Here is a 12773-nt window from a genome sequence, read left to right as displayed (position 1 = left end):
TCTAATGTTCCTATTTCCCTATGTCAATTTACATAAAACATTTTGAAACCCTGAAAAATAAGGCTTTTTAAAAAATTTTTATTAAGAAATCACAATTGTGACCACAGAGTGATTTAATTTAGAACAAGACTTTATTTTTGCCCTAAGAGCCATATGTTTATCTGGTATTTCAAATAACTCTACGAACTAAAAAGCTATTTTGTTCTCTTTAACTAAAGCAGAGTCTGCATTTTAAGGAGAGCCCTGTGCTTACCTGTGTAGGCAGAAGACTCCAGTTTTGCTTACTCCGGATCTGACGGTCCACTAGGTCACCATCACATATGCTATCTGCTGCTCTGCTTAAAAGCATCAAGTGCTTTTTCATGTCGCCCCTGCATAAATAAACCAGTCTGGATTACACCACTGTCCGTATCTCATACCCCTCTTTCCCAGGTATATGGCCTTCGCTGTGCCAGGAGGGTATGAATTCTATCCCTCACTAACTCTGAACACTCACCCTGCAGCTACAGGTTTCACATGTAAGTAGTTCTCCTGGACGAAGAGGGGTGCTATTGAATAATCATGAAAAAAGAGATCTGACTTATCCACAAGTGACATGTGAGCGGTCTCCTCTCCAGCTGCAAACACTTTCCGGGCAACATCAAACGGGCCCTAAAAAAAGGGAAGGACACACCTAATAGAATGGCCAATGTCCAAAATACTGACAACATCAAATGCTGGCAAAGATGTGGAGCAATACGAACTCTCATTTATTGCTAGCAGGATTGCAAAATGGTATAGTCATTTAGAAGACAGATTGGCAGTATTTTTTACAAAACTATACTCTTACCATTCCATCCACAATTGTCCTCCTTGGTATTTATCCAAATAAACTGAAAACATACTACACAAAAACCCTGCACATGGATCTTTACAGCAGCTTTATTCGTAACTGACAAAACTTGGAAGCAATCCAAATGTCTTTCAAAAGGTGAATAAACTGGTACATCCAGACACTGGAATATTATACAGCACAGAAAAGAAATGAGCTATAATAAGGCCATAGAAAATATATGGAGAAACCTTAAATGAGTATTACTAATTCAAAGAAGCCAATCTGGGGGCCCCTGGGTGGTAGTTGGTTAAGCATCCAACTCTTGATTTTGGTTCAGATCATGATGTCAGGGTCGTGAGATAAAGCCCTGCATCATAGAGCCTGTTTAAGACTTTCTCTCCTAACCCCCTGCCCCTCCCCCAGTCATACTCGCTCACTCTCTCAAGAAAGAAAAAAAGAAAGAAGCCAACCTAAAAAGTTTATATACTGTATGATTCCAACTACATGACTCATTGTGAAAACTGATGCAACTAGAGACAATAAAAAGATTAGTGATTGGGGTGCCTTGGGTGGCTCAGTCAGTTAGGCGGCTGAGTTGATTTTGGCTCAGCTCATGACCTCAGGGTCATGAGATCAAGCCCTGTGTCGGGCTCCACACTAAACCTAAAGTCTGCTTATCCCTCTCTCTCTGCTTCTCCCCCCTGGCTCATGCTCTCTCTCTAAAATAAATAAATAAAATCTAAAAAGATTAGTGATTGTCAGGGGTTGGAAGAAGTGATGGATAAACAGGAGGCAGTGAAAGTATTCTGTGTGATATACAGTGGTAGATAAAAGCTTGATACATTTGTCAAAACCCATGGAAGCTGTATCAAGAGTGAACTAACCCTGATGTAAACTATGGACTTTGGGTGATAATGATGTAGGTTCAACTATAACAAATGTATCACTCTGGTGGGGGTACTGATAGAAGAAGAGGTTGCAGGAGTCTGGAGGCAGAGAATAAGAAGGGAAGTCTTTGTACTGTGTGCTAAATCTCACTATGAAACTAAAACTGCTCTTAGACCTCTAGTTTCAAGTTTCAGACAGGTTATTAAATGATAAGCCATTTGAAATAGATTATTCTCAAAGTTCCAAAACTTCAAAACATGAAATCTATACATAAGGGACTCTGAAAAGGCCATTTTATAACTACTGAAGCATGAATATAATTTAAAACTTCTATATCTCATAATTTATACATAATATATGCTAACAAACAGTCCTTGAAGAAAAATTAATCTGAACTAGAAAATCTTTTATAGCAGCTGTCTTTCTTATTATAAATATCCACAGGTTCAATAGGCGTTATCAAGGAACTATAATAACTACTTCTATTAAGTTAATATGAACAGAACAAGAAATGCTTTAGCTTGAGAAAGTAAATGGAAATTTATTTTACCAGTCTGATATCCTTTTTGGCTCTATGAGAATCAGCCTTGGCCTGGTCATAGGTTAGTGCCTTACTGCGTGCACACCACATACTCAGATTGTGTAAAACCTAACAGAAATCATAAATAAGACATGGTCAAGGTGAAACTCTGAAAAGTCGAAGGCATTAATTCAAAAGAATCAGCAACTGTTAATAATACCTATCCCATTTACCTGTCTGATATCTTGATTGGCACCCAAAATTATTTCATTCATAGCCGGAGGCGGGATCTTCAAACCCTCTTTAAATGCAATAGACATCATAGCACCCTGAAATTAACAAAGGGGAATCGTAAATTTTTTTAATTCACATAATCAGGTATTTTTAAAAAATTTATCAGATACTTTTAAAAACTGACCAAAAAGTAAAAAGGATAGTGTGATGGAGAAAAAAATTCCAATCATCATACCTTAATCTGTTCAACTCGAGGTCTTTGAAAACGAAGATCAAAACAATAATGAACCAAAGAACGAATCTTAGGATGATTTCTATCATTGCACATGCAAATAATGGGAATTTTTGTATGTTTTATCAGGCCAATTAATTCCTGAAAGGCAAATTTGCAACACAAAAATAATTAAAAAAAACAATAATACTACACAGTATTTTAGGTTTTGAAAATTTCAGCAAAATGCTTTAATTGTAAATATCACAGTATAATTAGTTCTTTAAATATTAAAAAAAAAAAACCTACAACTAAAAAATCAACAGTAAAACTGCAAAACTACAGTGCTTTCCTTACCTGAATTCCTCCCCTGTCCTCATTGCCTGCCATGCCATCTACTTCATCCATGATAAGAGCATGTTTTGAGCCTACTGAATGGGCTGCTCCATCTGACCCATGTTGAGAAGCTATGGGATGCAACAAAAAAGAGCAATTGCTCAAATACTGCTGCTTTATTAAAAAAACACATAAACATTTTAAACTGACAAAACATAGGTCCATAGTACAAAATGCAAAAGGTACAAGCATATGCAGATGAAAATAAATTCTCCCTCCCACCTTTGCCCTCTCAGGTATCCCTATACATATTAAAAACATATGTGTGTAAAAATACACATCTTGGTTTTATCATTCAATATATTTTGGTGATTTGTTCCTTATCTGTAAATATAGAACACCTCATTTTTTAAGGCTGTTTAACAATATCCCATTTTACACATGTATCATAATTAACCATTATCTATTAAAATACGAAGATGCTTCCAATCATCTGCTATTATAAATCATACTACGTGAATATCCTTATATATGTAATTTTGGATATATAGAAGTATATCAATTGCTAAATTCCAAGGCTAGAATTTCTGGGCTAAAGGGTATGTATAATGTCACTTTTGAGAAATACGGCCAGACTACTCCCCAGAGTAGTATCAATTAACACTCCCACCAACCAGAGTGACGTTTCCTGAGCAAATCCTTTTAATAATGATTTGCTACACCACTGAAAATACCAAGAATTCAGGTGATCATGCAATAACGACTTTAGGTTCTAAACCTGCACTAGTGAGTCTGTAGTTTGAGCATCTTATTTTTCCAATCAACTCTGGCCATACTAGACCACCAGCTATAGCCAGAAACATAGTGGCACCTTCATAGTTTCTTCTCCTCTGCTACTATCTTTGCCTATATGAACTCTTTTACCACAAATGATCCTCTTCCATCCTTCAAGATCTGTCAAACAAATGTCACCCATTATCCTGGCTTTCCCTAGTGCTTCAAATTGAATCACTTCATCTACAGGCCTTTATTACCTCACTCATCACCCTGAATTCACTATGAATCCTCTAAAATAATGTGCAAAAATGCATAAACATATCCATATATGTACTTTAACACATTCTCAGAAACCTCTAAGACCTGAAAAAAAGGTGGGAGGACTATTGTCCTGTAAGAGTTCCATCATTAGCCCCAGGATTTAGCAGGGTGCTTGGCACATAGTAATGTTCAATTCTGGTTTCTAAATGTTGAAGTGAACTTGAAAAACAAAGAAAAACAGTTCAAATACCCACATACTTGAATAAAAGCCTGTGATGCTGGTATTATTCAGTGATTCAGCAACAACCTCCTTCAAACTATTCTTACTCCGAGTATCACTCGCATTCAGTTCCACGTAGCTATATCCCAATTCCTAAACAAAATATTGGAAACCATTACTATCACAATGCAAATTAACTCTCCCAAAAAACAAGGCAATTAATGAAGAAAGAGGGCATAAAAAAGACAAAGATGATATGATAATATGCTTCATAATATAAAGAGATTTTTTAAATATATACATATATACCACACATACACAAACATAAGTTCGGTCTTAAAACCATAGCTGATAAATCACTCCTCTAGAAGCGGTTTTACTAATAAGTTTGCTTCTTAAAGTCCTATAAAGAATTAAATACACCCATCCCAAGATTTTAATATCAGATATAGAATTAATTATAAGATACCAAAAATAATTCTTGACTCTTCAAGATAAAGATAAACCATTCATTATCAAACCATCCCAATACACAATCTTCTTACCAAGCTATGAAAAATCAAGTTATTCTGGCTCATTTCCCAAATTTGATTAAATTGATCATAAGCATTATAAAATGCCTTAAAGCAATTCCCCTCCAAAATAATGATAATAATAAAGGGAGAAAAGAGTCATGTTCACAATTTGTAGAGACCAGGAAAAAAAATTTTTTTTGTTTTTTTTAATATTTATAATAGAATAGAAAATATATAGCCGTTATACCAGCTACACATTTATGCTCAAAATATAAAACAGGGACAAAACAAAACCACCAGCTTATAAGACAAGGGTTGGGAAATCCAGTAATAAATTTAAAACAAGCTTAAAAATCCCTCATTTTATCATTCTGATACCACTTTATTATTTCACATTCTGATACATGAACTCTGGTTTGCTCTAAGGACTCCTCCTCTCTCTGTCTCAATAAGGAAGCCGTAGAGACCAGAGCAAAGGCAGGCTCAGACTACCCGAGTTCATACTCTGCCACCAGCTTCCTCTGTTAAGCCCATTTCATTTGTCACATGAGGATGGTAAGAATACGTATATTCAGTACAAAGGATTTTTACAAGAATATATAAGATATTTATATCCATAAGAGTCTATAAAGACACATTTATATTACCTAAAAGATAATGCAGCCAAGGGCTTATTAGCACATTGCCTGACACATACATAAATATGACCTATTATTTTAATTATCAATATTAAAAAAGGATGAAAATGACAAATATCCCCATAACCAAAGTAAATTCTAACAGTTTGACTTTAGAAAGTATACTACACAGAAGGTTAAAATACATATACCACAGACCTACTAACACACACGTGTCTATCTCCTACACATGCCCATTCCTGGGTTAGCTTTCCAACTGCACTATAACAGAACACTCACCTGACAAACCAAAGAAGCTGTGGTGGTCTTGCCAACACCTGGAGGGCCTGAGAGCAGCGCTGCTTTAAAACTAGAGCCATCATCTTTGCCAGCAAACTTACCAAACTTTGCTGCTAAGAAAAAAGAAGTTCCAGAGTGTTAGCCTACGTTATCTAAGAGAAATGCAGGAATGGCAGGAATCACTGTGCATACACTGAAAATCAAGCACAGTCCTCCAGTTTACTTCTAAATTTGTAGAATATTTTCTACAAACCATAAACGAGTTTCCAGATCATTTAGTGAAATTCTACTGCCCACCTCACTTATACCCATAATAACACACTACAACTAACTCTGAAATTCTGATTTAAAACCATAATTTTATGAGTTTCCTATTCTATAAAAGCACAGGTCAGGAAGCAGAGTATCTGGGCTCCAATCCTAACTCCAGCTATCCTAATTCCACCACTCACCAACTGGGAGAAGTGATTTAACCTCCTGGGCCTATTTCCTCCTTTGTAAAATGAGGGTAACGATGGCAATGTGCCTGGCAGAGATATTGTAAAGATAAACATTCTGATCGCAGAGCCAGATGCCTCAATAAATGTCAGCAAGCATCATCAGCTACATGATCACAAAAACAATGAATTGAAGATGGTGTGTCTGCAACTATCCTGTAGAGCCCAACTCTAGAGCATTCTTCTCCCCTTATCCCATGCGTGTCTGACACATCAGGGGTGCTCAATACATACACGATGACAACATTGGCCAATGTCTAGTGACCAGCTGGACATGGACAACCCAGTCATCACCACAGGAATTCAATGTGATGCTCACTAAATTTTGCCTTATTTCTCACACAATATCCTCTAAGGCTGCTGGTGAAGCTCAAGAAAACACTATTAACATCACAGATGAAACCTCACAGAAACTGAAACCTCAGTTTCAATAATACCCTGGACATTAAATACAGATTTGTACTGTTCATTTTGCACGACAAATACACGGTAAAGAAGCACAGAAACCAGAGCTCAGACCTGCTAAAAGCAAACACTGCCAGGATTTTTAGGCAGCCTACTCTGTAAGCATGCTTTGGCTTTTAATTTGCACACTCTGCCAGCCCCCAAGTCTCCTTGGCACTCTCAGTGGCTCACTCACACATCTTCGAACCTTGGTACCTGTATTCTCTCCCACACAATGCTCCTCCCTCCCTTCACCTAGCTAACCCCTAGGAAACTTAGTTTCCAAGTCTTTGCTTAGCTCTCCCTTCCTCCACACACTCCACGCCCTTAGCACCTTACGCTGACCCCTATACCAGTACTTGGCACAACATATCTTAATTGCTGGTTCATCTATGTCTGTGGCTAACTGAGCTCCTTGAGGGAGACGGTTTTGTTCACAACAGCACCTCTGAGGCCTAGTACAGCACTTGGACTCAGAGCAGGTTTTCAACAAGTGTTTGCTGAGAGATGAACGAGACAACTATTTTACTTTCTTACGTATGTGGAACTGAGCAATTACACAGTGACAGACACACACAAAATGAACGAAGCTGTAAAATCACCGCGTTTCTTGTCTTCAGGGGGACCCCTGTGCCAATTTTGGAGCCAGCGTAGGAGCTTGTTGGCACAGCTCTGGTCACCTTGCTGTCCAATTATGGTCTTGAGAGAAGTTGGCTTATATTTATCCACCCAGAGCAAATTTTCCACTTTGTTTTCACTGCTGTCACCGGCCAAATTCCTAGCCCGGCTGTCGTCATTTGTCTCCTCAGCCACCTGCTCCTCAAAGTTCAGGCATCTCCAAAGCACACTTGTTTCCTTTTTTACGGACTTTATAGAGCTGTCCTTCTTGGGAGTAAGTCTACTTCTTTTAGATTCTGATTCCTTCTTAGTTGGGCTAATTTTTCTTTTTCCTTGGTCTTTTTTTTGAGGTGTTCTTTCCAATTTGGACTTTTCTTTCTTCATCTTTAAAATTGGAAAAGTGAGGAAAATAGAAAGCTGATAAGATACACAAAATGTCTATCCTGCTAACTGTACTCTCTAGGGCAACTCAGGATATCCAAATGAGCCACCCAACGTGGGTCTCACTTTTACAATGAACCCTGCTGCTGTGGAATCACCACTTTCCCAACTTTATAAAAATTATCAATAAACACACCAAAAAGCACCCAAATGCAATTTTTTAGGTGAGAACATATCAGTTTACAAATGATAAGTATTCCATAATCAGCCTGAAATCCAAGGTAAATTTTTTTCTAGCTTTCTGATTTATTAAAAGTTAACACCTCCACAAAAACTTGTACCCAAGTATTCACAGCAGCATTATATTTAATTATGATTATAAATTAATTACAAAACTACATTATTATTACAACCAAAATATAGAAACAACCCAAAATGGCCACCAACTGATGAATGAATAAACAAAATGTGGTATGCATACACAATGGAATTTTAATCACCAAAAGAAAGGGAGCAAAGTCCTGACACATGTATTTCAGTGCAGTTGAACCTTGAAAACATACTAAGTCAAAGAAGCCAGATACAAAGGTCACAAATTGCATGTTTCCCTTTAAAATGTCCAGGACAGGCAAATCCATAGAAACAAAAAATACAACAGTGGTTGCCAGGGGCTGGGGATGAGGAATGAGGGCTAACTGGGTATGGGGAATGATGAAAATGTTCTAAAATTAGACACTGGTGATGGCTGTACAATTGTGTGAATATACTAAAAATCTCTGACATACATTTTAAAAGGCTGGATTTTATGGGTGAAAGTCTCAAAAAAGAAAAAAAAAAAAAATATGCCTCTTTGCCAGTGAGTGGATGCTGAAAATTAGTGGATGAAAGTTTGAGGAGAAATAGGTTATTAGCATAGTACTAACATGGTCTCCAAGATATTTATCAGTTACAAACGGGAAAATAGTCACTTTACTAGTGGAGAAACCAGTCAGAAACCAGTTTAATCAAGGTTAACCTCACTAACAGGAAGACATACTGACCCAGGGTCATGAGATCAAGCCCCAAGTCAGGCTCTGCACTGGGCATGGAGCCTGCTTAAGATTCTCTCTTCCTCTCCCTCTGCCTGCCCCCACCTCTCTAAAAAAAAAAAAAAAAAAAAAAAAAATTAAAAGGCATATTAACATACATAATATAATGCACTGAGGACAAAATACCACTTCTGTGGAATTCCTGCCAAAAATGTGTAACTTCAAATCTAATCATAAGACATCAAAAAACACAAACTATGAGACATTCTACAAAAGAACTAACTAGTACTCATCAAAAGTCTCAAGTCTGGAGGGTGCCTGGGTGGCTTAGTTGGTTAGGCACTGGACTCTTGATTTCTGCTCAGGTCATGATCTCAGTGTCCTGGGATCAGGACCCTACACTGGGCTCTGCCCTCAGCATGGAGTCTCCTGTCCCTCTTCCTTTGTTCCTTCGCCCACCTACGCTAGCTCTAAAATAAATAAAATCTTAAAAAAAAAAAAAAGTCTCAGGCCAGGGTGCCTGGCTGGCTTAGTCAGCTAAGCTTCTAAGCTCAGTTCATAATCTCAGGGTCATGAGACTGAGCCCATGACAGGTCCTGTGCTCGGTGGGGAGTCTTCTTCTCTCCCTCTCCCTCTGCTCCTCTCCCTGTTCATGTGCACATGCTCACTCCCTCTCTAAAATAATTATCTCTTGAAGGCCATAAAAAGACAAGGAAAGGCTGAGGAACTGTCATAGATTGAAGGAGATGAAGAACAGACCACAACTAAACGCAGTTTGGGATCCTAGAAAAGAAAAAGGACAATTGGGGAAAAATGTGAAGTTTGAATAACACCGGTACTTTTAATTAATAGTATGGTATCAATGTTAATTTCCCAGCTTTGATAACTTCTGGTTGGTTATGTAAGTAGCTCACATTAGGGGACACTGGGTGAAGGGCCAATCCCAATAATTCCCCAAGACTGTTTAACTGCAATAAGTAGGAAGATCACCTCACTACCTGGGTGACAGAGCTTGGGGACATTAAAGCTGGACCACTGGCACCCTTGTGTCCTGTATGTGGAAAAAGTCCTGAATAGAGTGGAAATGAATGAGGACGACAAAACAGAAAACAGCAACAGAAACTGAAAGAGTCCTGAGTCTGTGGTCTCCAGACCCAGTAGTTCTGACATCAGACGCGGCCAGCCCACAATTGAGTATATGAGACAATTTTTTTTCCTTTTTGCTAAAACTAATACGGGCCTCTATCCTGAGAAAGCCCTAATAAGTTAATAAATTCTAAATGAAAAGGACATAACATGCTGGTATCTATGACATATCCTTCAAAGAACTCTTAAAAGCAATAACCTTTGTATAAATCACTGCAAGATGTGGAAAGTTTAATAAGTAGATATGGTAGGTGCACTATATTGTGCTCTCGCTCTCTTCATACTCCTTTAAGAAAGGTAAGAAAATACACCAAAGAAGACAGTCTAAATCAAAATCCACCCGCTCAGAAGGAAATAAGGTAGGTTCATCTGTGGTGGAAAGGGAAGTTAATCTTTTAGGTAACAGGCCTGTAGCCACTCACGAAACATCTCTATGAAATAAGAAAGTTGTTATATATACCAACTGAAATAAATCAAGTTCATTTTATACAAACCTCAGCTTCAACTGCTATTTCGTACTTAGACTTCTTGCCTGGCATGGTTCGAATCAGATTTAATAGGCCATCTTCATCAATAATATTTGTCCCCAAGGCTGCTGCCTATTGATTAAAAATACAAATCATTAAAACCATACCCTAACCATTACCTTTTGTCAAAAAAAAAAGAATGATAAGGGTCTGTTCATAGGTGAACACCACATCTGTAAATTAGAAAAACTGGAATATAAGTTTTAAAAACCATATTCATGAAAAAGTACCATTAAAAAGAGAAAATAAGAGATCTATCCCCTAAGAGTTATGAGCTGGCAATGGAGGCATCACATTACCACTTCTGTGGGTTGCTTTATCTTTTCTTCTACCCTAGGAGGCACAAAGCCACTCCAGGCCTTCCAGGATGGACTCGTCTGGAAGATTTTGTCTTCCCCCACCATCTTCTCTGTTAAAATAACTCCAATGTGTCCACCTCCGAGTGAAGAATTACGATTGAAAATCAGAAAAGTCCTCATCCTCCCCAAACTCCCTTATAAGCTATGAATAGCAGCCATATGACAGCTCTGGCCAATGAGACTTAAGGGGAATTCTACAAGAGGTATTTCCAGGAAAACTCTTATAAAGCCAATCACAACAAGTGTGACATCATGCCATGCTTCCTTTTTCCTGCCTTAAATGGGGACCTGAATGCCTACAGCTATAGTTACCTTGTAACACAAAGCAAGGTGCACAGAGACCAAAGCTAACACAATCAAGATGTCACAGATGGGGAATGGAAGTAGCCTAGCTACATCACAGAGCTGCTGGGCCATCCGCTGCAACTGCCTATCTCTGGGATTCTTGTCAGGTAAGAAAATAAGCAGCTATTTGCCAAACCACAGTTATCAGATACTCTGTTACTTGGCTAAACATAATTTTCCCCAACACAAAAAGAGCTTTCAATAAACAAAACTTAAGATGGAGTCTCACAGTAGCATATATAGAAGTATTTAGGCCTAGAAGAAAAAGAAAACTGCATTTGCTTCTATCTTTGAAAAATGATCTAAACTAGAATACTACACTGAGAAATTCAACTGAACAGGAACTATGCCTTCAACTGGAAAGCCAAAATCCTGAAGTTGAAGCCAGAGTACTTCTGCAGAAGAAATAATATAGGGATGAAATTACTTTTCTAATTTTTCTCTTCATTTAATTCTGTGTAGAGGGCATTACTACAAATAGTCCCAAAGAGCCTGCCAAGGCAAGCAGACTATCTCACTGTGTCAAAAAGATAGCAGGACCCACCTTATCACTCTTGGACTGTCCACTATCACGACCCATGACAAGGTAGTTTGTTTTCTTGCTGACATTTCCTGTTACTTTTCCCCCATAACGCTCAATTAGAGACTTGGCCTCATCTCGTTCGATGGACTCCAGCACTCCTGTGATTACAAATGTAAGGCCTTCCAAGCAATTTTCAGCTCCCTAAAAACCAAAATGTTCAAGCAGAGAGGAAATTACATGGTAACCTTCCAAAGAAATATTTGGCATCAATACTGCAGGAAGTTGATTTTTCTCATTTGACATCATAAATAATCTCAGCATGAAAAATTTGCAGGAAATTCACAGCAAGTAAGTAGAACCTGAAATTAAATCCTGAGAAATTCTCATGTAGGTTGCATTTAAAAAACTTAAAAAACCAGCAATGAAAAATATCTATCCACTACACTTCACTAAAGCTTATGAATCTATTCATACTACTCTCATGTCTTTTTAATATTTAAACCACTAGTTAATTTGCAAAACTTTAAATAAACTAGATAAAATCCACCTATAGAATTTCTTGTTGTTAAAAAAGAAAGATTTGATTCTAAAAAGGCTAAGCAAGTTTGAGCTCTTGCCCTTCTCTCTGATAGTAAATCGAACAAACTGTAAGTAACTTAAAGGCAAAATCATATTATCTCTTGATTAGAAAGATAACTTAATATACAAAAGATACTAGCCAAAGAGAACTGGATGAAGGAGACACTTAATCTTAATTGGAACTATGTACAGTTATAGATTTTTTCAAATTTTTGCAATGGTTCAATAAAATAACCAAGGAAAATGAAAATTATGTAAAAACCATTCCAAGTTACTTATTACCCTTTGAACAGAGAATTGGGATCAATATAGATTTAAAACAGGCCTGAAATGAAGAAGCTAAGCAAATATCAAAGACTACCCCAATACAAGTTCAATCTTTCACCATCCTGCTAAAGAATCTTTCTTAGTGGGGGGAAAAAAGCTATGAATCTGCTTGGAGAGAAAAAGTTTGATTAACGACTCAAGGTCCCTTCAAGCCCTATGATTCTAGGATTGAAATAATCTTGTGAACACTAAGGTATTTAAATTCTTCTCAACAAATTCAAAATGACCCTGGGAAAGTCCAAATGCAAGCCTCTATCCCACACCCTAATCACCTATCCTGAACTATCAACCATTGTGGCTCTGAAT

The 12773-nt window shown here is 37.6% G+C and overlaps 2 protein-coding genes across 10 annotated transcripts in view; one reads left to right on the top strand and one right to left on the bottom strand.

Moving 5' to 3' along the window:
* The window catches only part of RFC1 (replication factor C subunit 1), a 74039-nt gene that overhangs the window by 9194 nt on the left and 52072 nt on the right, over positions 1–12773 (bottom strand). For 2 of the 3 annotated variants that reach the window (XM_038533471.1, XM_038533469.1), the window contains 11 exons: positions 11583–11762; positions 10302–10406; positions 7237–7636; positions 5694–5806; positions 4300–4414; positions 3025–3134; positions 2692–2829; positions 2456–2551; positions 2253–2351; positions 497–651; positions 254–371 (listed from right to left, as the gene is read on the bottom strand). In XM_038533471.1, the coding sequence (XP_038389399.1) occupies positions 254–371; positions 497–651; positions 2253–2351; positions 2456–2551; positions 2692–2829; positions 3025–3134; positions 4300–4414; positions 5694–5806; positions 7237–7636; positions 10302–10406; positions 11583–11762 (1629 nt within the window). The remainder of the gene's footprint in view (positions 1–253; positions 372–496; positions 652–2252; positions 2352–2455; positions 2552–2691; positions 2830–3024; positions 3135–4299; positions 4415–5693; positions 5807–7236; positions 7637–10301; positions 10407–11582; positions 11763–12773) is intronic. The other variant, XM_038533470.1, reaches the window with a different exon arrangement.
* WDR19 (WD repeat domain 19) overlaps positions 1–12773 on the top strand; it is a 157065-nt gene that overhangs the window by 100322 nt on the left and 43970 nt on the right. For 4 of the 7 annotated variants that reach the window (XR_005357286.1, XR_005357287.1, XR_005357283.1 and 1 more), the window contains one exon: positions 10672–11260. The exons of 1 other annotated variant lie outside the window; for it this stretch is intronic. The gene's annotated coding sequence lies outside the window, so the exon portion shown is untranslated. Of the gene's footprint in view, positions 1–221; positions 389–10671; positions 11261–12773 lie in introns of those variants that run through there. 2 more of the 7 variants (XR_005357288.1, XM_038533467.1) reach the window with 2 other exon arrangements.

Source organism: Canis lupus, chromosome 3 (assembly GCF_011100685.1).
Source record: "Canis lupus familiaris isolate Mischka breed German Shepherd chromosome 3, alternate assembly UU_Cfam_GSD_1.0, whole genome shotgun sequence".
NCBI classification, from domain to species: Eukaryota; Metazoa; Chordata; class Mammalia; order Carnivora; family Canidae; genus Canis; species Canis lupus.
Note: the sequence above shows the minus strand (reverse complement) of the source record. Positions and strands in the feature narration are given on the sequence as shown.